Source organism: Polyodon spathula, chromosome 29 (genome assembly GCF_017654505.1).
Source record: "Polyodon spathula isolate WHYD16114869_AA chromosome 29, ASM1765450v1, whole genome shotgun sequence".
NCBI classification, from domain to species: Eukaryota; Metazoa; Chordata; class Actinopteri; order Acipenseriformes; family Polyodontidae; genus Polyodon; species Polyodon spathula.
Window position 1 is genome coordinate 3,663,926 of NC_054562.1, and position 25,355 is coordinate 3,689,280.

At 42.6% G+C, this 25,355-nt stretch overlaps 1 protein-coding gene across 1 annotated transcript in view; it reads right to left on the reverse strand.

Moving 5' to 3' along the window:
• isoc2 (isochorismatase domain containing 2) overlaps nucleotides 1-25,295 on the reverse strand; it is a 37,485-nt gene extending 12,190 nt beyond the window's left edge. The window contains exons 1-3 of the mRNA XM_041231972.1: nucleotides 25,193-25,295; nucleotides 16,085-16,212; nucleotides 15,511-15,732 (exon numbers count right to left, since the gene is read on the reverse strand). Of these exons, the coding sequence (XP_041087906.1) occupies nucleotides 15,511-15,732; nucleotides 16,085-16,207 (345 nt within the window). The 5' untranslated portion in view covers nucleotides 16,208-16,212; nucleotides 25,193-25,295. The remainder of the gene's footprint in view (nucleotides 1-15,510; nucleotides 15,733-16,084; nucleotides 16,213-25,192) is intronic.
• Nucleotides 25,296-25,355: the final 60 nt, after the last annotated feature.

The window sequence follows — 25,355 nt, forward strand, 5'->3', positions numbered from 1 at the left end:
ATCCTCCCCCGTTATTTTGTGCGTCCTTGCCTTTGGAGCCGTCATTTTTAGTTCTGCTCATGCGGGGAGAGGTATCGCCAGCCCTACCCTCTCGATCAGCGCGGTGTACCTCTCCTCTCTCCTCTCCTCCACCTCCCGTCTGCTATCCAGCTGCTCCAGCAGCGCAAACAGTGCTGCGTAGTCCATCCTACTTCTGACAACGACGTGTGGCAAAGTGGTGAATACGTGCAGGTGAGTGCAGTGCAGAGTGGATAAATGACACAGACGATGATGTACAGGTGCAAGGGTGCTTATTAAATTAATTAAATGTCCAGAGCCTTATAGCAAACCTGCAAATAATAATAATGTTGGAAGTGGTACAGCGGCATGTATCACTTCTGATTATAATCCCACGGGTGACCCGTAACCCAAAGTCCAGTCCTTTCACCAACACAAAATACAAAACACAAAACACAGACACAATTCCGACATTGCGTGATTTTAGTGCTCGTGGTGCAAAAGACAGTTCCTGTAGTGGAAACGGTAAGTGGTGATATCCGGGTTTTACGCTGGCCTGCGGCTGCAGCTCTGGATCGTGCTCAGTATTCTTGGTGAGAAACGACACACAAGACAAACAGTGTTAACACACAGACAAGCAGAACACTCATGGTTTTCATATAAACAAGACGGGCTCCTTCTTGGTTATTTGGCTTAACCATATGCAAAGGAACAGATCACAAAGCCATGCCCCCCTATTTATACCCTCGCCCATGACCCCTAGGTTAACGAGTGCATCCGCTCCTCCAATCCTCTGATGCCATGCCATTTACTGTCGGGTCAGTGAGCTTGGGTGCCGTAGCTCCGCCCCTTTCCTAAATGGCCGACTTCCACCTACCCTAAGGAATAAATTGTCTTGCCATTTGTTTAAGGTTACTCTGTTCCTTATTTCTAGTGCCCTCACCGGTCGGGAAGGAGATCTAACACCAAGCGTCATTCAATCTGTCACACCCTTCCACTCTATTTATTCACTACAGCATTAATAACTGCATATCGTATACATACATTGACAGCCAAATATTTTCGTAACCAACCAATCTTGATGACTTATTTAGAATATCTGTCAATCATATTTAACCCCCACATTTTAGACGACCAATTAGACTCTCTCTACAGACTTTTTCCAGAGAAATTTAATAATAAAAAAGGGTATGCATGACCTATTACAACTTTTAGTACCACCATTCCTAGTAATGAATTTCCTGTTGTAGAAAATCATTCTGCTTTAATTACAAGACATTGGCCAGATATTGATCAACCACGCTGAAGCCAACTGGTAACACTTTCCAAACAGAATCAAGTGTTTGTTTATTCCTGTTTGTAATTAAAGTTCAGGGATGTGTTTCTTGTTGGTTCTTCGTTATGTTTATTCCTGTTTGTAATTAAAGTTCAGGTGTGTGTTTCTCGTTGGTTCTTCGTTATGTTTATTCCTGAGTGTTTGTAATTAAAGTTCAGGGGTGTGTTTCAAGTTGGTTGGTCGTTATGTTTATTCCTGTTTGTAATTAAAGTTCAGGGATGTGTTTCTCGTTGAGTCTTTGTTATGTTTGTTCTGAGTGTTTGTAATTAAAGTTCAAGGGTGTGTTTCTTGTTGGTTCGTCGTTATGTTTATTCCTGTTTGTAATTAAAGTTCAGGGGTGTGTTTCTCATTGGTTCTTCGTTATGTTTATTCCTGTCTGTAAATAAAGTTCAAGGGTGTGTTTCTTGTTGGTTCGTCGTTATGTTTATTCCTGTTTGTAATTAAAGTTCACGGGTGTGTTTCTCGTTGGTTCTTCGTTATGTTTATTCCTGTTTGTAATTAAAGTTCAGGTGTGTGTTTCTCGTTGGTTCTTCGTTATGTTTATTTCTGTTTGTAATTAAAGTTCAGGGGTGTGTTTCTCATTGGTTCTTCGTTATCTTAATTTCTGTTTGTAATTAAAGTTCAAGGGTGTGTTTTTCGCTGGTTCTTCGTTATGTTTATTCCTGTTTGTAATTAAAGTTCAGGGGTGTGTTTCTCGTTGGTTCTTCGTTATGTTTATTCCTGAGTGTTTGTAATTAAAGTTCAGGGGTGTGTTTCTCGTTGGTTCTTCGTTATGTTTATTCCTGTTTGTAATTAAAATTCAGGGGTGTGTTTCTCCCTGGTTCGTCGTTATGTTTATTCCTGTTTGTAATTAAAGTTCAGGGGTGTGTTTCTCGTTGGTTCTTCGTTATGTTTATTCCTGAGTGTTTGTAATTAAAGTTCAAGGGTGTGTTTCTCATTGGTTCTTCGTTATGTTTATTCCTGTTTGTAATTAAAGTTCAGGGGTGTGTTTCTCATTGGTTCTTCGTTATCTTAATTTCTGTTTTGTAATTAAAGTTCAAGGGTGTGTTTTTCGCTGGTTCTTCGTTATGTTTATTCCTGTTTGTAATTAAAATTCAGGGGTGTGTTTCTCATTGGTTCGTTGTTATGTTTATTCCTGTTTGTAATTAAAGTTCAGGGGTGTGTTTCTCGTTGGTTCTTCGTTATGTTTATTCCTGTTTGTAATTAAAGTTCAGGGGAGTGTTTCTCGTTGGTTCTTCGTTATGTTTATTCCTGTTTGTAATTAAAGTTCAGGGGTGTGTTTCTCGTTGGTTCTTCGTTATGTTTATTCCTGTTTGTAATTAAAGTTCAGGGGAGTGTTTCTCGTTGGTTCTTCGTTATGTTTATTCCTGTTTGTAATTAAAGTTCAAGGGAGTGTTTCTCATTGGTTCTTCGTTATGTTTATTCCTGTTTGTAATTAAAGTTCAGGGGTGTGTTTCTCGTTGGTTCCTCGTTATGTTTATTCCTGTTTGTAATTAAAGTTCAAGGGAGTGTTTCTCATTGGTTCTTCGTTATGTTTATTCCTGTTTGTAATTAAAGTTCAGGGGTGTGTTTCTCGTTGGTTCCTCGTTATGTTTATTCCTGTTTGTAATTAAAGTTCAGGGGAGTGTTTCTCGTTGGTTCTTTGTTATGTTTATTCCTGTTTGTAATTAAAGTTCAGGGGTGTGTTTCTCGTTGGTTCTTCGTTATGTTTATTCCTGTTTGTAATTAAAGTTCAGGGGAGTGTATCTCGCTGGTTCTTCATTATGTTTATTCCTGAGTGTTTGTAATTAAAGTTCAGGGGTGTGTTTCTCGTTGGTTCTTCGTTATGATTATTCCTGTTTGTAATTAAAGTTCAGGGGTGTGTTTCTCATTGGTTCTTCGTTATGTTTATTCCTGTTTGTAATTAAAGTTCAGGGGTGTGTTTCTCGTTGGTTCTTCGTTATGTTTATTCCTGTTTGTAATTAAAGTTCAGGGGTGTGTTTCTCGTCGCTTATCCTTAAGTACTTTACTACCTCTTTGATTGTGATACCATGAACCGTAATCCGCAAAATGTAGAGAACATTGGTATACAATCTAATTGAGAACTTCAGTTCCTGAAAAATAAACCTGTACCCACTGCTAACTGACTGATTAATTACAGACTGATCCCGAATTGAAATCCTTGGCGCTCGTCTTGTTTCCAGAAATAATACAAGAGGTTCTACAGCTAACAGAAACAGAGGGGGTGACAGAGGGCAGCCCTGTCTTATTCCTCTTTGTAAGTGGAAATCTCTTGGCTGTCCCATGACAAAAATAAATGTTTGCTTGGTGTGTCTGTACAAAGTCTTAATTACATTTATAAAAGTATTGCCAAAATTGAACATTTCTAGGTTTAAACATACATTCCAGTTCTATAGTGTCAAAAGCTTTAAAGAAATCTAAAACACATACACCACATATATATATATATATATATATATATATATATATATATATATATATACACACACACACACACACACACACACACACACACACACACACACACACACACACCGTCCAGAAAGTTAGTGGCGACATCTCTCAAACAACATAGACTGGTTCTTGACATTTTGGACTACAGGGAAACCTGATGTCCCCTCGATTTACTAGGTCTATATATATATATATATATATATATATATATATATATATATATATATATATATATATATATATGCAAAAGTTTTAGGCAGGTGTGAAAAAATGCTGTGTAAGAATGCTTTCAAAAATAGACATGTTAATAGTTTATATTTATCAATTAACAAAATGCAAAGTGAGTGAACAGAAGAAAAATCTACATCAAACCCATATTTGGTGTGACCACCCTTTGCCTTCAAAACAGCATCAATTCTTCTAGGTACACTTGCACACAGTTTTTGAAGGAACTCGGCAGGTAGGTTGGCCCAAACATCTTGGAGAACTAACCACAGTTCTTCTGTGGATTTAGGCAGCCTCAGTTGCATCTCTCTCTTCATGTAATCCCAGACAGACTCGATGATGTTGAGATCAGGGCTCTGTGGGATCCATACCATCACTTCCAGGACTCCTTGTTCTTCTTTACGCTGAAGATAGTACTTAATGACTTTTGCTGTATGTTTGGGGTCGTTGTCATGCTGCAGAATAAATTTGGGGCCAATCAGATGCCTCCCTGATGGTACTGCATGATGGATAAGTATCTGCCTGTACTTCTCAGCATTGAGGAGACCATTAATTCTGACCAATCCCCAACTCCATTTGCAGAAATGCAGCCCCAAACTTGCAGGAAACCTCCACAATGCTTCACTGTTGCATGTAGACACTCATTCGTGTACCACTCTCCAGCCCTTCGGCAAACAAACTGCCCTCTGCTACAGCCAAATATTTCAAATTTTGACTCATCAGTCCAGAGCACCTGCTGCCATTTTTCTGCACCCCAGTTCCTGTGTTTTCATGCATAGTTGAGTCGCTCGGCCTTCTTTCCATGTCGGAGGTATGGCTTTTTGGCTGCAAGTCTTCCATGAAGGCCACTTCTGACCAGACTTCTCCGGACAGTAGATGGGTGTACCAGGGTCCCACTGTTTTCTGCCAATTCTGAGCTGATGGCATTGCTGGACATCTTCTGATTGCAAAGGGAAGTAAGCATGATGTGTCTTTCATCTGCTGCAGTAAGTTTCCTTGGCCGACCACTGCGTCTACGGTCCTCAACGTTGTCCGTTTCTTTATGCTTCTTCAAAAGAGCTTGGACAGCACATCTGGAAACCCCTGTCTGCCTTGAAATTTCTGCCTGGGAGAGACCTTGCTGATGCAGTATAACTACCTTGTGTCTTGTTGCTGTGCTCAGTCTTGCCATGGTGTATGACTTTTGACAGTAAACTGTTTTCAGCAAGCTCACCTTTTTAGCTGAGTTTGGCTGTTCCTCACCCAGTTTTATTCCTCCTTGTGACGGAAAGATGAGTTCTGGTGATGAATCTTCCTCCCGACTTGTGAGGGCGCTAAAGAACGGGAGGTGAAGTATCTGGAAGGGCTGGCCTGACAGTTCGTTTCCGGGTCAGGGAAGTGGGTCAGCCTGGAGGGAAGCGCGATTCTGTTGTAAGACCGTATTGATTTGAAAGGTAAACGAGAGGCAGCTGCAAGTAATAAGGCAGCTGCAACCGTTTATCTCGATATCATGCGGGATTACATATAGGGGCCAGGGTAACGCTGATTTTCTCTTTCGTTTGGGTTAAACGAGTGGAGAGAGAGAAGGACTGAGAGAGGAGCTCTCAGAGTGGATTGTGCTCGTGTTTTGTATTGTTGTGTCTGTACGTGTAACTGTCTGTTTTTGTATTCAGCACTAGACAGTTAACGCACATCTCTGGAGCTGTCGAAAGGAGAGCACTATCCGGAGCACCACTGCACTGAGCACCTGCACGTTTTCGATCACCCAGGACTGGTGACCGTACCGTTGTTTTTGTTCAGGACTGTGCCCTTGTTTTCATTATCCCCGTGCTTTACACATTGTTGTGTATTGCCGGGGATTTATTATTTTTGACGGTCGCCAGACCTGGAAAAGAGCAATAAAGCACTTATTCACTGAATCACTGTTGTCTGTTCATCACTCCTGCACCGCATCACCGCGACATCTGTTCCCCTTACCAACCACTTTGCCACACTCCTACACAGCTGTTTCTGTTTGTTAATGATTTTGTTTCAACCTACATATTGAGTTGATGTTCATTAGCACCTGTTTGGTATAATTGTTTAATCACACACCTGACTATATGCCTACAAAATCCCTGACTTTGTGCAAGTGTACCTAGAAGAATTGATGCTGTTTTGAAGGCAAAGGGTGGATTTGATTTAGATTTTTCTTCTGTTCACTCACTTTGCATTTAGTTAATTGATAAATATAATCTATTAACATGTCTATTTTTGAAAGCATTCTTACTTTACAGCATTTTTTCACACCTGCCTAAAACTTTTGCACAGTACTGTATATGTGTGTGTATATATATATATATATATATATATATATATATATATATATATATATATATATATATATATATATATATAGATAGATAGATAGATAGATAGATACATAGAGGTTTTTGTTAAAGAGTCTCTCTAATGTTGGCTCATGGTTTGAGCAGAAGGTCTTGGAACTTTGTTTAACCATTCAGGATTCAAACTATCAGGACTCCGTGCTTTATTATTACTGAACTTCTTTACTGACTTTTTAACTTTCTCTGCACAAATATCTGCATCACACATCAGCCTATTAGACAGCGTTGGGTCATTTGGAATCTAATTTAAACATTCTGGACAGTCAGTATTTATATTTTGAGAAGCGTAAAGCCCTTTATAAAGATCTGTTACAAAACCCTGAACTTTGTTCTCAGCAGAACATATACAATTGTTTATACTAAAGAGAAGTTACAGAAGTTTCCAATTTGCTGGGGATCAGACAGGGTCTCTGTGACAGGAGGAGGAGCCCTGCACATGAAAAGGGGGCGGGGCCAAGCCCTGCCATGAATGGAGTTGTTTATTTTCAGAACGGGGTATCCCTCTGTTATAAAAATTAATACATTTAATTACCGTTAATACATTACTTTGTATTCTGGTTTATTTATTGTATTGATGTATTTTTAAATGACAGCATCGCCGTGCGTTTGTTTTGTGTTTTTAGTTAAATTCGTTCTGGTAGAGGCGAGGTCGGCAGGAGGTCGGCAGCTTGTCCTCTATAGTAATTAAAAACCTTGTGCAGAAGGTGACCATCTCCCGAATTAAGTGATTCATTTGTTGCTAATCGGGAGATGGTCCCCTGCATAAAAGCTGGCAGTGCTCAGCAGTCTGGTTGGGTGTTCTGGGAAGGAGGATCAAGAGCGAGGAAAACTGACAGGAAAACGAAAGTAAAAGAAATCTCTGTCAGTGAAGGCTACTGCCCAGCCTGACCCATCTGTGTGTTTTGGGTTTGAGATTTTTTTTTGTATAACGTTTTTTTTTTCGCTCAGTGAGCAAGTGTGTTGTTAAACTTTTTATTTTGTTTTTGTTTAAATAAACGACGCCACAGCGCCTTTGCACCGCGGTACTGTCTGTTTTCTTCTGCATTCTGGCCTGACGTCACCCTTCAGCCAACCCTGTCACAGGATCCCTTTGCTTCAGATGCACAGATATCATCTAATGTACATTGTAGCTCTGATCATTGTGCATTGTCATTATCTGATCTAGTTACCTTTTCAGAAAGATGGCTCGTTTCTCTCAGCATGTCAGTGTGGTCACGCTGTTGTTGTTGTTTCGATAGGTTTCTGCTGAGCGGTACAGCGTGACTTCTCACTTCATTTTAGGTTATAGTACTTTGTGACTTAGCAATCGAATCAACAATGTTGAATCTCCTTTCAAATAAAACCACAGCCGTAATGGTGAATGTTTCTTTTCTGTTGGGTGAGGTTAACTATAAAACACCCATCTGGCTGCTGCCAGTGTGTTGAGTGCAGAGCGCACACATGGCTAATTTACATGTTTAAATAGCAGGGTGGTGCTTCTGCAGGGTGGGCTAAAAAACCTCAACTAAAAGACTGTCATTGTATGATGTAGCTTCTTTTAAAAACGTGCAGTATTTACTAGGTAAGTTTACTTTCTGGAGGTTAAATGTTCAGTGTTAGTAGTGTATCCAGGTCAGGGTGTTATCTATGTTTATGTTTTTAAACAACAGTATTATTGAGTTGAACAGGCAGCAGCTGCCCTACTCAGACAGTGAAATCAGCAACACTACTGTTATCTTTACTTGCAATGCTTGTGTGTTATATTATATAGTCGCAATTGGATTCCCGATCATCCAGCGAATGCCCATCAACAAGCTGTCTGGCAGCTGATTAAATGAACAGACTACTGCACTGAACACTTCAACATGGAAGCATTTTGCTAAAAGTCATTTTTGACAGCATGCTATAAATATCCCCTTTCTACTTTCAACAATGTGCTTTTGGCAATATTCACTTCAAAACAATGTGCTTATTCTGGCTGGATTCGATACTGCACAAGAGACACAGCATTTTACACTGTCCCCGCTCGAGTGTTCGACGATAAAATTCTAGTTGAATTAAAAAGAAAAAACCCTTTCCCTGTATATGTAACTTTTTAAAAATGTTTTTTATGCAAACAGTCCCGTCTGTTTTCTCTTCTCTACATGTGTGCATTTGTTGTAAGAAAGGCATGGCTTTTGTTGACAAGTCTTTCTGATTTAGTTTTAGTTTTGTTTTTCGAAGCATAACCTGTTTTTGGACTCGTTTCAGCATACTTCTTGGAGTCTGGATTTTGAAATAATTCCACATGGCATTTTCAGCTGGTGCATTTGCACCGTGGTTCACTCATGTTATTGTGTTCGTTTTTAACAGCAGCTTTCCATTTACTGTACTTACAGTACTCGTCTGAACTCTAGCCCCTCCTCCTTCCCTGTGTGCCTCTGAGCCACCAAATCAAGGCTTTTTTTTTATTTATTTTTATTTATTTATTTATTTATTTTTTTAATGGCCCCGCTGTGGCAAGATGGCCCCCCTTTTAATTTCTTTATTTTAAGCACTCCTTTCATCACCAAAACCTTTTTCTCCTCTCCCAAAAAATCCCCCAAAAATAAAAGAAAACTAAAAACACTCCCGCAGTACTGCCTCTCTCCTGGGCTGTGACCGTCACGCTGTATCCCACTTCTAGACACCATAGGCCTCATAAGAACATAAGAAAGTTTACAAACGACAGGAGGCCATTCAGCCCATCTTGCTCGTTTGGTTGTTAGTAGCTTATTGATCCCAGAATCTCATCAAGCAGCTTCTTGAAGGATCCCAGGGTGTCAGCTTCAACAACATTACTGGGGAGTTGGTTCCAAACTCTCACGATTCTCTGTGTAAAAAAGTGCCTCCTATTTTCTGTTCTGAATGCCCCTTGTCTAATCTCCATTTGTGACCCCTGGTCCTTGTTTCTTTTTTCATGTGGAAACATTCCCTTGGGTCGACATTGTCAATACCTTTTAGAATTTTGAATGCTTGAATCAGATCGCAGTGTAGTCTTCTTTGCTCAAAACTGAACAGATTCAATTATTTTAGCCTGTCTTCATATGACATGCCTTTTAAACCCAGAATAATTCTGGTTGCTCTTCTTTGCACTCTTTCTAAAGCAGCAATATCCTTTTTTATAGCGAGGTGACCAGAACTGAACACACTATTCAAGATGAGGTCTTACTAGTGCATTGTACAGTTTTAACATTACTTCCCTTGATTTTAATTCAACACTTTTCACAATATATCCGAGCATCTTGTTAGCCTTTTTTATAGCTTCCCCACATTGTCTAGATGAAGTCAACAAAAACTCCTAGGTCTTTTTCATAGATTCCTTCTCCAATTTCAGTATCTCCCATATGATATTTATAATGCACATTTTTATTTCCTGCGTTCAATACCTTACACTTTTCTCTATTAAATGTCATTTGCCATGTGCCCAGTTCTGAATCTTGTCTAGATCATTTTGAATGACCTTTGCCGCTGCAACAGTGTTTGCCACTCCTCCTATTTTTGTGTCGTCTGCGAATTTAACAAGTTTGCTTACTATACCAGAATCTAAATCATTAATGTAGATTAGGAATAGCAGAGGACCTAATACTGATCCCTGTGGTACACCACTGGTTACCACACTCCATTCTGAGGTTTCTCCTCTAATCAGTACTTTCTGTTTTCTACATATTAACCACTCCCTAATCCATGCACATGTGTTTCCTTGAATCTCAACTGCGTTCAGTTTGAGAAGTTTGCGGGACTTTGTCAAAAGCTTTCTGGAAATCTAAATAAACCATGTCATATGCTTTGCAATTATCCATTATCGATGTTGCATCCCCAAACAAATCAAGCTGGTTAGTTAGACGCGATCTCCCTTTCCTAAAACCATGCTGACTGTCTCCCAGGATACTGTTACCATATAAGTAATTTTCCATTTTGGATCTTATTATAGTTTCCATAAGTTTGCATATAATAGAAGTCAGGCTTACTGGTCTGTAGTTACCTGGTTCAGTTTTGTTTCCCTTTTTGTGGATCGGTATTACATTTGCAATTTTCCAGTCTGTCGGTACCACCCCTGTGTCAAGAGACTGCTGCATGATCTTGGTTAGCGGTTTGTAAATTACTTCTTTCATTTCTTTGAGTACTACTGGGAGGATCTCATCCGGCCCAGGGGATTTGTTTATTTTAAGAGCTCCTAGTCCCTTTAACACTTCTGCCTCAGTTATGCTAAAGTTATTTAAAACTGGATAGGAACTGGATGACATGTGGGGCATGTTGTCAGTATCTTCCTTTGTAAAAACTTGTGAAAAGTAATCATTTAACATATTTGCTATTTTTTTTTCTTCCTCTACGATTTTGCCATTTGTATCTCTTAAACATTTAATCTCCTCTTTGAATGTTCTCTTGCTGTTGTAATATTGGAAAAACATTTTGGAATTGGTTTTAGCTCCCTTAGCAATGTTCATTTCTATTTCTCTCTTGGCCTTTCTAACTTCCTTTTTGACTTGCGTTTGCAGTTCCGTGCACTCTTTCTATGTACTTTCTTTTTGGTCCCTTTTTAACTCTCTGTAAAGTGCCTTTTTTCGCTGAATATTTTTTTTAATTGATCTATTAAACCATTTTGGCAATTTAGTTTTACATTTAGATTTGTCTACTTTAGGGATATAATTGTTTTGTGCCTCTAGTACTACATGTTTGAAGAACAACCATCCTTCTTCTGTGGGTGTTTTCTCTATTTTACTCCAATCTACTTCTGTTAGTCTCTGTTTCATACCTTCATAGTTTGCCTTTCTAAAATTGTAAACCTTAGCTTTAGTCATTACTTTCTGGGTTTTAAAAAACACTTCAAATGAGACCATGTTGTGGTCTGAGTTTGCTAGTGGCTCTCTGACCTCTGTTTTAGTTATTCTGTCTTCGTTGTTTGAAAAGACTAAATCAAGGCATGCTTCCCCTCTAGTCGGTGCCTTGACAAATTGCGTTAGGAAGAAGTCATTTGTCATTTCCACCATTTACTAAAGGTTCTTAAAAGTCTTGACTTTTACTAAACATACGTATTAAATATTCTGACTGCGTTTGAAAGGCAGGGTGGCAAAAATAAATAAATAAAAAGTTATGAACAATCCTGCCTAGACACCATCATAGCTGTACAGGATATATAAAAAGCATGTCGCTTGTACAGTACAGTAGCCTATTCTTTTTTTTTTTTTTTTTTATGCATCACTGATTAGATCAGTCTGCAGCCCTTAGGCTACATTAATGAAACTGTGAATACAATAAAGTATGGAGCTGGCATTTAGACCAGGTGGGATATTTCAGCGGTCAATGCATTTCTGTACATTGAAACGCCGTTCACATGTTTTACAACGTGGATCTCGCCGACACCAACTGGAAGAAATGCACAGGTAATAATAACTAGGAGTGACTATACTGTACATAGCCTGCTGTATAATATACTGAAGCTAGACAAAGAATCATTTTGTACAGGAAAGTGCAAATGGTTCACGCTGTGAAGGTGCAGAATTATTTGCACATAAGTGAAGCAGGTATGCAGAAGGTGTTGACCCCAGTGCCAGCTGACACATGCAGAGTGGCATAGCTGTGCCCAAATCGTGTGGAGAAAAGAAAGTGCAGTGTGCAGGTATGTGGTTGAGAAGAACACTTCTTTGATATTATGTGCTGCTGTGATTGTAACCCAAATTTCCTTTATTTATACTACCGTGTTTCAAGATGTCTGTATGAATGCAGTTTTTTTGTTTGTTTGAAAAGTAAGCTTTTGCATGCTTGTTATGTCTACAGACTACATGAACACACTTATTTTCAATATCCTGTGATACAGTGGGGTAAGCTTTGTCCCAGTTTTCTTGCCGTACCACGGTCTTCTAGGATAAATAATAAACTCCCTCAACACCACGAGTATGGTTAAACCAGGCGGTGCTCGTATGTTTATTATTTTATCCTTGTTTTCAGCAGGTTATTCCAATACTGACTAACATGTAAGTTTTCTACATAAAATCAAACAAACAAACGCCTGCCTCCTTCATGGAGGACTAACTATACTTGTAGGAAACTAAACTGTATTCTCAGACGGCAAAACAGTTTACCGTGTCGTAAAAACCCAGTGTAACTGTTTCTCAAAAAAAGAACACACAACAGAAAACAATACCTTCAACAGCAGCACACCGGGTCTGTGTGTAGGACTGAGCTTTGTCAAAGACACGCCTTGTTGCTTCAGCCTAGTTTATATACCTGTGCTAATTGCTAACAGGTGCCTCATCAAATCTGCTACTTACTCAATTTGATCCTGCCTTTCATCCTGGGAAGTGTAGTTCAGAAGTTCACGGATACTGAACTACATTTCCCTTAGACTCCAGGGTTAAATTGTACAAATCGGGGCCCAATGTATATTCCAGCCATTATCTTGCCCCGTACTTTGTTACACCTGTTACTCATTTTGTTTGCACACTTATTTAATCAAGCATTTCTCTTCAAAAGTTCTTTTTCTTTCTTTCTTTATTTTATGCTGTCGGCTGGTATATGTGTACCTTGTGCTGACAGACAGCTTTAAGATGGATCTTGGCTCGTACACCTGCTTTCCATCAGTGCTGTCTAGCACGTGATTTAAGGTGTGCTTCATGGTAGACATAGTTTAGTAAATATTGTCTGACTATCATCAGCCTCACTAGTGATCTCATGCCACTTCATTTGAATATATCCCCTTGCATTGTGCAGATGCTAATGACCCCACCATCTTATTTTGAAGGTGTGGTGCTAACTCACACTTTATCGTGGTTGATTAATACGGGATTATCTAGCACACGCCTTATCCTTGGATCACAAGCATGTGATCGCATAAGAACCTGTAGTAAATGAGGCCCCGTATGTCACAAGCTGGCTGGTGGATGCCGTCACAGACCCGAAGATTCAGACATGCAGGCAGCGCCGGTAAAACTGCTGCTGTGCTTCTGTTTAATAAATAATATCAAATTAAAGATTTAAACAAAACACAATAATAAACAAAAGAGCACACTGGCCAAAGTAAAACAAACACAGACAATAAGGGCGTTAACAAAACGAGTACCTTTCTAGCAGGTAGCATTCACTCTCTCTTTACTCAATACCGTTTTCTTTCTCCTGCGTCCTCTAAGCTCTCTCCAATAATGAGCCCGGAGCGGGTCTTTTATATCTGTGGCATTTCTCTGTACTTTGCTGCATCCATTTTGCCCTCTATCTTCACGATCTTTCCAGGCCCTGACGCAGAGAAGCATCCCTGTAGCATGATGCTGCCACCACCATGCTTCATGGTAGGGATGGTGTTCTCAGGATGATGTGCGGTGTTAGGCTTGCGCCAAACAGAACGCTTAGCGTTGAGGCCAAAAAGCTCTATTTTGGCCTCATTAGACCATAGAATCTTCTTCCATTTGGTCTCAGAGTCTCCTACATGCCTTCTGGCAAACTCTAGCCAAGATTTGATGTGAGTTTTTTTCAACAATGGCTTTCTTTTTGACACTCTACCATAAAGGCCAGTTTTGTGAAGCACCCGGGCTATTGTCCAGCTCAGCTGTGGAAGACTGTAACTCCTTTACAGTTGCCATAGGCCTCTTGGTGGCCTCCCTGACTAGTGCCCTTCTCGCCCGGATACTCAGTTTTTGAGGACGGCCTGTTCTAGACAGATTCACCGTTGTGCCATATTCTCTCCATTTCTTAATAATGGACTTTACTGTGCTCTGGGGGATATTCAATGCCTTGGTTCTTATATCCTACCCCTGATTGGTGCTTTTGAAGAACCTTATTCTGGATTTGCTTTGACTGTTCCTCGTCTTCACAATGTAGTTTTTGTTAGGAAATGTACTAACCAATTGCCAGGTGGGCACAGTTCTTGTTTTTATACAGATTCTTTTACGCTTTAAATACTGGAGTGAAAACACAAAGTAAAACATCATATAAACTTACCACTTTGAATGAAATCATCATTACTATCTTCTGATTCACTTTCAGTGCGTCTCCTTTTGGGTTCTGACAATTGACAGTTGGGTCTGGAGAATACTGTGTATAAATGTGTAACGCAGGAAAAAGAAAATGGTGACGAAAGTATCTTCAATAGCAGCGTCCATTTTTTGGTGTTTTGTGAGCGGTTTAAAATAATTTTATATATATATATACATATATTTTTTTTTTTTAAAGGAACGCAATTTGCCAGAATTCCAGTGACCCGATGCAGGACAGAAACTTCCGGGCTAAGCCTGGTTTAATAAAAAAACACAGAAACACAAATTCTGTTGGCTGGGCCGGCCGGGGCCAGCCAGCCCTAGACCGGCCACAGTGGAAGCGAGGTATAATTGGCCTCATTCGAACCCGCTGTTGACTTAGAAGTTAAGAGGTTTTGCAAGTACAGTTTGTAATCTAGTAATTCAGAGACTGTATTTTTTCCTGTCTTCATGACCCTCTCTCAGATGGGGGTACGGGGTCTAAAAAGTTTGAATAACCACAGAGCTGCTCTCGTCTGGGCTGTCTTGACAATTTCTTGGGTAATTGGTGACCTGTGTCGACCGCACTGCGGAAAGAAGCTGCCTCTTCAGATACTCACTTCTGAAAGATGCTAATGCTTCTGTCTTTAATATCATCAGGAGCTTAGAAAGCCCTTGAATGTGTACATTCCAGCGACGACACTATCATTCAGCAGCTAATGCTCTCTGGTGAGCTTGATAGAACTGTTACACCCCCCCACCCCACCCCCCCAAAAAAATACAGCAAGATTGCAATAAAATCTCTCAGAACTTCACAGCTGCTTGGTGTTTGAAGAGGTTCATTTCCAGTTCCTATTCCTGCACCAGTGTCACTGAATCTCACATGAGAACCGTTGTGAGGAGCACACACTGCATGCGCCAGGTCTGTGCGCTCAGAGCAGCCAGTCAGAGCAGTGCGGTTTATCTTTTTCAGGACTACATTGCTTTCTTTCCCATATGTTAATTAACATAATTTTTGTCCACAAAGTGCGGATTTCAAGTACATTGATTTTGGGCACAACGGTAAACGCTTCTTGTCAAGTCATACCTGTCTCTACAGCGGCCCATGTAAAGAACTACAGCTCCCAGGATCCCTCACTGTGGGTGCCATTGCTGAGGCATGCTGGGAGCTGGAGTTTAGATGACTTACCGTGATGCAGGCCTGAGCCTCGATCCCGCAGAGCAGCACAGCTCTGGCTCCGCCCCCGGCCCCCCTCTCTCCCAGAGCAGCCTGGACCTCGGGGGTCAGCATTGAGAATGACGTCTTGGAGAAAGTACGGACCCCCTGTGCCCCCAACTCAGGAACCGTTGGGCCCAGACCACTGGGGTACTGCTCTGAGACAATAGCAGGGACCCCTAGAATACGAGAGGCCTGGGAGAGAGGAGAGGAGATAGGAGCGAAGAGAGAGGAGCGAGGGGAGGGGAGAGGAATGGAGCGAGAGGAGAGAGGGGAGGGATTTCGTTAATTTTCTTGACTAACTGCTTCAGCACAGAGACGCACACACACACAAACACATCTTGAGACAGAGCAGGGACTCCTAGAATATGAGAGACCTGGGAGAGAGGAGAAAGGAGAGGGGAGAGATTGCGTTCATTTAATTGACTAACTGCTTCAGCACGAAGACACACATACAGAGACACACATAAACTGACACACACACACGCACACACACACACACACACACACACACACACACACACTGTGGTGCAGTTCCAAATCTCACCTGTAGGAGTCTGGCTGCATTGGACACAATGTCCCCGAAGTGGATGATATGTGGACGGAATTTCTCCTGCATGTCACAGAGCAGGAGGATAGTCCCCTGAGGAGACAGACGACCGCGAGACATCGAGACTGTGAGAGAGAGAGAGAGAGAGAGAGAGAGAGAGAGAGAGAGAGAGAGAGAGAGAGAGAGAGAGTTTATATTGATGTTCCTAATGTTTATATTGTACTTTGTAGCTGTTTTGGAAATACTGCTGATGTTGTCATGTTATTAAAGTAATATGAATCTGTGAGACAGAGAGGAGAGAAGGAGACACACTGCAGACGACAGCAATCAGGAATATCACAGTATCAAACTGACGGCATGGTAACCGGCAAAAAACACACCACGGCTATCATCGTAAGTGTGGGGCACCGTGGTCGAGGGCTGGCGTTTTGTGATGAAGTGTGGGGCACCGTGGTCGAGGGCTGACGTTTTGTGATGAAGTGTGGGGCACCGTGGTCGAGGGCTGGCGTTTTGTGATGAAGTGTGGGGCACCGTGGTCGAGGGCTGGCGTTTTGTGATGAAGTGTGGGGCACCGTGGTCGAGGGCTGGCGTTTTGTGATGAAGTGTGGGGCACTGTGGTCGAGGGCTGGCGTTTTGTGATGAAGTGTGGGCACTGTGGTCGAGGGCTGGCGTTTTGTGATGAAGTGTGGGGCACCGTGGTCGAGGGCTGGCGTTTTGTGATGAAGTGTGGGGCACCGTGGTCGAGGGCTGGCGTTTTGTGATGAAGTGTGGGGCACCGTGGTCGAGGGCTGGCGTTTTGTGATGAAGTGTGGGGCACCGTGGTCGAGGGCTGGCGTTTTGTGATGAAGTGTGGGGCACCGTGGTCGAGGGCTGGCGTTTTGTGATGAAGTGTGGGGCACCGTGGTCGAGGGCTGGCGTTTTGTGATGAAGTGTGGGGCACCGTGGTCGAGGGCTGGCGTTTTGTGATGAAGTGTGGGGCACCGTGGTCGAGGGCTGGCGTTTTGTGATGAAGTGTGGGGCACCGTGGTCGAGGGCTGGCGTTTTGTGATGAAGTGTGGGGCACCGTGGTCGAGGGCTGGCGTTTTGTGATGAAGTGTGGGGCACCGTGGTCGAGGGCTGGCGTTTTGTGATGAAGTGTGGGCACTGTGGTCGAGGGCTGGCGTTTTGTGATGAAGTGTGGGGCACCGTGGTCGAGGGCTGGCGTTTTGTGATGAAGTGTGGGGCACTGTGGTCGAGGGCTGGCGTTTTGTGATGAAGTGTGGGGCACCGTGGTCGAGGGCTGGCGTTTTGTGATGAAGTGTGGGCACTGTGGTCGAGGGCTGGCGTTTTGTGATGAAGTGTGGGGCACTGTGGTCGAGGGCTGGCGTTTTGTGATGAAGTGTGGGCACTGTGGTCGAGGGCTGGCGTTTTGTGATGAAGTGTGGGGCACTGTGGTCGAGGGCTGGCGTTTTGTGATGAAGTGTGGGGCACTGTGGTCGAGGGCTGGTGTTTTGTGATGAAGTGTGGGGCACTGTGGTCGAGGGCTGGTGTTTTGTGATGAAGTGTGGGGCACTGTGGTCGAGGGCTGGTGTTTTGTGATGAAGTGTGGGCACTGTGGTCGAGGGCTGGCGTTTTGTGATGAAGTGTGGGCACTGTGGTCGAGGGCTGGTGTTTTGTGATGAAGTGTGGGCACTGTGGTCGAGGGCTGGGGTTTTGTGATGAAGTGTGGGCACTGTGGTCGAGGGCTGGTGTTTTGTGATGAAGTGTGGGCACTGTGGTCGAGGGCTGGCGTTTTGTGATGAAGTGTGGGCACTGTGGTCGAGGGCTGGCGTTTTGTGATGAAGTGTGGGGCACTGTGGTCGAGGGCTGGCGTTTTGTGATGAAGTGTGGGCACTGTGGTCGAGGGCTGGCGTTTTGTGATGAAGTGTGGGCACTGTGGTCGAGGGCTGGCGTTTTGTGATGAAGTGTGGGCACTGTGGTCGAGGGCTGGTGTTTTGTGATGAAGTGTGGGGCACTGTGGTCGAGGGCTGGTGTTTTGTGATGAAGTGTGGGTCACTGTGGTCGAGGGCTGGTGTTTTGTGATGAAGTGTGGGCACTGTGGTCGAGGGCTGGTGTTTTGTGATGAAGTGTGGGCACTGTGGTCGAGGGCTGGTGTTTTGTGATGAAGTGTGGGCACTGTGGTCGAGGGCTGGTGTTTTGTGATGAAGTGTGGGCACTGTGGTCGAGGGCTGGTGTTTTGTGATGAAGTGTGGGCACTGTGGTCGAGGGCTGGTGTTTTGTGATGAAGTGTGGGGCACTGTGGTCGAGGGCTGGTGTTTTGTGATGAAGTGTGGGGCACTGTGGTCGAGGGCTGGCGTTTTGTGATGAAGTGTGGGGCACTGTGGTCGAGGGCTGGCGTTTTGTGATGAAGTGTGGGGCACTGTGGTCGAGGGCTGGTGTTTTGTGATGAAGTGTGGGGCACTGTGGTCGAGGGCTGGTGTTTTGTGATGAAGTGTGGGCACTGTGGTCGAGGGCTGGTGTTTTGTGATGAAGTGTGGGGCACTGTGGTCGAGGGCTGGTGTTTTGTGATGAAGTGTGGGCACTGTGGTCGAGGGCTGGTGTTTTGTGATGAAGTGGGGCACTGTGGTCGAGGGCTGGTGTTTTGTGATGAAGTGTGGGCAATTCGACCAGGTGGCCATGAAGTGACCGACTGTGGTCGAGGGCTGGTGTTTTGTGATGAAGTGTGGGCACTGTGGTCGAGGGCTGGTGTTTTGTGATGAAGTGTGGGCACTGTGGTCGACGGCTGGTGTTTTGTGATGAAGTGTGGGCACTGTGGTCGAGGCTGTGTTTTTGTGATGAGTGTGGGCATGTTCGACGGCTGGTGTTTTTGTGATGAAGTGTGGGGCACTGTGGTCGAGGGATGATATTTTTGGTGGCACACGGATTAATGCACATGCATTCCTGCCGGTCATTCCTGCCGCGTGGCGCAGCAGGACTTCAATTTCCAGGAGTCCAGGGGACCGATGGGCAGCCATTTTAGATGGCATAATTAGAAAATAGATGATTGTGTCGGTACCTTTCATTCACAGCTGCCTTCAATTAAACAACTGGGAGCCTTTTTAAAATAGACAGCTGGAGAGTTGAGCTGTTTGAAGGAAACCAGTTAACGAAGTCTCTTTTGTTCACCCTAGACTGAACACTGGTTTTGGAGCCGGTAAGCAGCTTAGCTGTTAGTTAGTCTACACCTCCATTAATGGAGTCCGTACTTGTGCAAGGGTAGGACTGAAGATTACCTGGGCGTTTGGGGTTAACCAGCTTAGCTGTTGTTCTATTTCCGGATTCCGCTTTTTGTTTGTTTTAGTTGTTAGTGTTGCTGAAGCACTGTTCCTAATAAACACACAGGTTCCAGGTCCTGTTTAAAGTGGCATTCCGTGAAGTGCGACTCTTCGTCTTTCATGCTAGAGGCACATGTGAAAGGTCCGGGACAAAGGGGGACAAACACACCAGACCATTGTCAGAGTTGGTCCACACATCTTAGACTTATGTATATAGTAGTGAAATCTAGACTTCTTATATGCAGACGGAGTCTTTTGTGCAAGGTAGGACTGAAGAGTCCTGGTGTTTTGGAGCCGGTAAGCAGCTTAGCTGTTAGTTAGTACTCCGTTAAGGAGTCCGGCTTTTGTTTGTTTATTTTTGATGTTTTGCTGAAGCACTGTTAATAATAAACACACAGGTACCGTCCTGTTTAAAGTGCATTCCTGGAAGTGCGACTTTCTTTCATGCTAGAGGACAGTGTGAAAGGTCCGGGAAAAAGGGACAAACACACCAACCATTTCCAGAGTTGTCACACATCTTAGACTTAGTTATATAGTAGTGAATCTAGACTTTCTGATTATCTGCAGTGCTGTGTGCTTACTGCGTTACTTTTGACCGATACCATAGATAATAGCTACTGTTACTTCTTTAGTTTGATAAATTAATAGGAAGGCGGTGATGAAAAGTTACAGGGTCTTGTTCTTGCTGATGTTTTCATGTGCTTGTGTTTCATTTACTGACAATCATGTTTGCTAGCGATCATTGCTTAGTAAGGTGGTTTATATTAAATATGATGTCACTTATGTAATAGCCTGCTCAGATGTCTGTGCCATTAGCTAGTTTTAATGAACACAGTGGCTCACCGATGGACATACAGTGATTATAGAAACGTGACAATATCATCTTAAACTGTGTGAACTCGGCAATCATGACATTGAAAAAGGGTTGCCGTTTCAAAACTGTGACAGTTTTCACCGCGGTTTAAAACCGGTATACCGTGACATTCCCTAAGTTCAACACACAAATGACAATGTGTTTATTTCATGGCTGTTCACTTGTGTTCTCCAACGCACTGGATCTGTGTCAATATCTGTTCAACTTGGCATGAGAATAAAGTAATGGAACTGTAACTGAAACTTCCAATAACTCTAACCCTGACATCCCTGTGTAATTATAATAGTAATCACTGATCCATTACACTTCAATAACACACTGAACCCTGACACCACATCACGGATCCATTACACTTCAATCACATTGAACCAACATCACATCACTGATCCATTACACTTCAATCACACACTGAACCCTGACACCACATCACTGATCCATTACACTTCAATCACATTGAACCAACATCACATCACTGATCCATTACACTTCAATCACACACTGAACCCTGACACCACATCACTGATCCATTACACTTCAATCACACACTGAACCCTGACACCACATCACTGATCCATTTCACTTCAATCACACACTGAACCAACACATCACTGATCCATTACACTTCAATCACACACTGAACCAACACATCACTGATCCATTACACTTCAATCACACACTGAACCAACACATCACTGATCCATTACACTTCAATCACACACTGAACCAACACATCACTGATCCATTACACTTCAATCACACACTGAACCCTGACACCACATCACTGATCCATTACACTTCAATCACACACTGAACCAACACCACATCACTGATCCATTACACTTCAATCACACACTGAACCCTGACATCACATCACTGATCCATTACACTTCAATCACACACTGAACCAACACCACATCACTGATCCATTACACTTCAATCACACACTGAACCAACACCACATCACTGATCCATTACACTTCAATCACACACTGAACGCACACCACATCACTGATCCATTACACTTCAATCACACACTGAACCCTGACACCACATCACTGATCCATTACACTTCAATCACACACTGAACCAACACCACATCACTGATCCATTACACTTCAATCACACACTGAACCAACACCACATCACTGATCCATTACACTTCAATCACACACTGAACCAACACCACAGCACTGATCCATTACACTTCAATCACACACTGAACGCAACACCACATCGCTGATGCATTACACTTCAATGACACACTGAACCCAACACACATCACTGATCCATTACACTTCAATCACACACTGAACCAACACCACATCACTGATCCATTACACTTCAATCACACACTGAACCCTGACACCACATCACTGATCCATTACACTTCAATCACACACTGAACCAACACCACATCACTGATCCATTACACTTCAATCACACACTGAACCCTGACACCACATCACTGATCCATTACACTTCAATCACACACTGAACACTTCAATCACACACTGAACCACATCACTGATCCATTACACTTCAATCACACACTGAACCAACATCACATCACTGATCCATTACACTTCAATCACACACTGAACCTGACACCACATCAATCCACTTCAATCACACACTGAACCAAACACATCACTGATCCATTACACTTCAATCACACACTGAAACCAACACATCACTGATCCATTACACTTCAATCACACACTGAACAACACCACATCACTGATCCATTACACTTCAATCACACACTGAACCAACACCACATCACTGATCCATTACACTTCAATCACACACTGAACCAACACCACATCACTGATCCATTACACTTCAATCACACACTGAACCCTGACACCACATCACTGATCCATTACACTTCAATCACACACTGAACCAACACCACATCACTGATCCATTACACTTCAATCACACACTGAACCAACATCACATCACTGATCCATTACACTTCAATCACACACTGAACCCAACACCACATCACTGATCCATTACACTTCAATCACACACTGAACCCTGACACCACATCACTGATCCATTACACTTCAATCACACACTGAACCAACACCACATCACTGATCCATTACACTTCAATCACACACTGAACCCAACAACACATCACTGATCCATTACACTTCAATCACACACTGAACCCTGACACCACATCACTGATCCATTACACTTCAATCACACACTGAACCAACACCACATCACTGATCCATTACACTTCAATCACACACTGAACCCTGACACCACATCACTGATCCATTACACTTCAATCACACACTGAACCCTGACACCACATCACTGATCCATTACACTTCAATCACACACTGAACCCTGACACCACATCACTGATCCATTACACTTCAATCACACACTGAACCCTGACACCACATCACTGATCCATTACACTTCAATCACACACTGAACCAACAACACATCACTGATCCATTACACTTCAATCACACACTGAACCCTGACACCACATCACTGATCCATTACACTTCAATCACACACTGAACCCTGACACCACATCACTGATCCATTACACTTCAATCACACACTGAACCCTGACACCACATCACTGATCCATTACACTTCAATCACACACTGAACCAACACATCACTGATCCATTACACTTCAATCACACACTGAACCAACACATCACTGATCCATTACACTTCAATCACACACTGAACCAACACCACATCACTGATCCATTACACTTCAATCACACACTGAACCAACACCACATCACTGATCCATTACACTTCAATCACACACTGAACCCTGACACCACATCACTGATCCATTACACTTCAATCACACACTGAACCCTGACACCACATCACTGATCCATTACACTTCAATCACACACTGAACCAACACATCACTGATCCATTACACTTCAATCACACACTGAACCAACACCACATCACTGATCCATTACACTTCAATCACACACTGAACCCTGACACCACATCACTGATCCATTACACTTCAATCACACACTGAACCAACACCACATCACTGATCCATTACACTTCAATCACACACTGAACCAACACCACATCACTGATCCATTACACTTCAATCACACACTGAACCCAACACCACATCACTGATCCATTACACTTCAATCACACACTGAACCCTGACACCACATCACTGATCCATTACACTTCAATCACACACTGAACCAACACATCACTGATCCATTACACTTCAATCACACACTGAACCCTGACACCACATCACTGATCCATTACACTTCAATCACACACTGAACCCAACACCACATCACTGATCCATTACACTTCAATCACACACTGAACCCTAACACCACATCACTGATCCATTACACTTCAATCACACACTGAACCAACACATCACTGATCCATTACACTTCAATCACACACTGAACCAACACATCACTGATCCATTACACTTCAATCACACACTGAACCAACACCACATCACTGATCCATTACACTTCAATCACACACTGAACCAACACATCACTGATCCATTACACTTCAATCACACACTGAACCAACACCACATCACTGATCCATTACACTTCAATCACACACTGAACCCTGACACCACATCACTGATCCATTACACTTCAATCACACACTGAACCCACACCACATCACTGATCCATTACACTTCAATCACACACTGAACCAACATCACATCACTGATCCATTACACTTCAATCACACACTGAACCTGACACCACATCACTGATCCATTACACTTCAATCACACACTGAACCAACACATCACTGATCCATTACACTTCAATCACACACTGAACCAACACCACATCACTGATCCATTACACTTCAATCACACACTGAACCCAACACCACATCACTGATCCATTACACTTCAATCACACAATGAACCAACACCACATCACTGATCCATTACACTTCAATCACACAATGAACCAACACCACATCACTGATCCATTACACTTCAATCACACACTGAACCCTAACACCACATCACTGATCCATTACACTTCAATCACACAATGAACCAACACCACATCACTGATCCATTACACTTCAATCACACACTGAACCAACACCACATCACTGATTGATTTTACATTCGTTCATTACTCTCTTATCTTCATCTACTTTTAGTGACCATTTATTTGTTTGAAATATATGTATGTTCCCTAGTCTGTTTGTGTATTTGTAGCTGTGATTTTTATTGTTGGTTATTTATAATGAACAGAGTGAACATGACAATAATGTGGGCAGCTGTTTATGTAACCTTTAATTCTAAGTCTAATTACTGCAGCGTAATTGAAAGTGTAATTGTAATTGAGCACAATAGCATTGCAATTGGAATTCCCAGCAATATAAACCAGTCTGTCCATGACATCATCCATCTCCCATTCCAGCAATATAAACCAGCCTGTCCGTGACATCATCCATCCCCCATCCCAGCGATATAAACCAGCCTGTCAGTGACATCATCCACCCCAGCAATATAAACCAGCCTGTCTGTGACATCATCCACCCCCAATATAAACCTGCCTGTCAGTGACATCATCCATCCCAGCAATATAAACCAGCCTGTCAATCACACATTGAACCCTGACCCCACATCACTGTTACTTTTAATTATTTTAATTAGTGTAATTACTGCAGCGTAATTGAAATTGTAATTCAACACAATAGCACCGCAACTGGAATCGCATTTGAGTACTTTTACTTCAAACTTTAAAGACCATTTCAGTGTGATTGTTTAAATGACAGCTCACGATGCACCTGTCCTTCGGTAATCTGGGACACTGACGTCACTTTAAAATAAAGACATGAAAGTCATGTAATACTAATAAATAATAATAATAATAATAATAATAATAATAATAATAATAATACCCGAGTTTTCACTCTGCTCACACCCGTGACTTTCACTCACAGTCCTCCTCGCAGTGGGTCAAACGAAGGCGAGGCTATCAAGCACAGCAGCCAATAAACACCGGCTTCCCAGACTCGCTTACCGATCCCATTGGCCGTTGTCCCGGTGATAGTAACGCCCCCT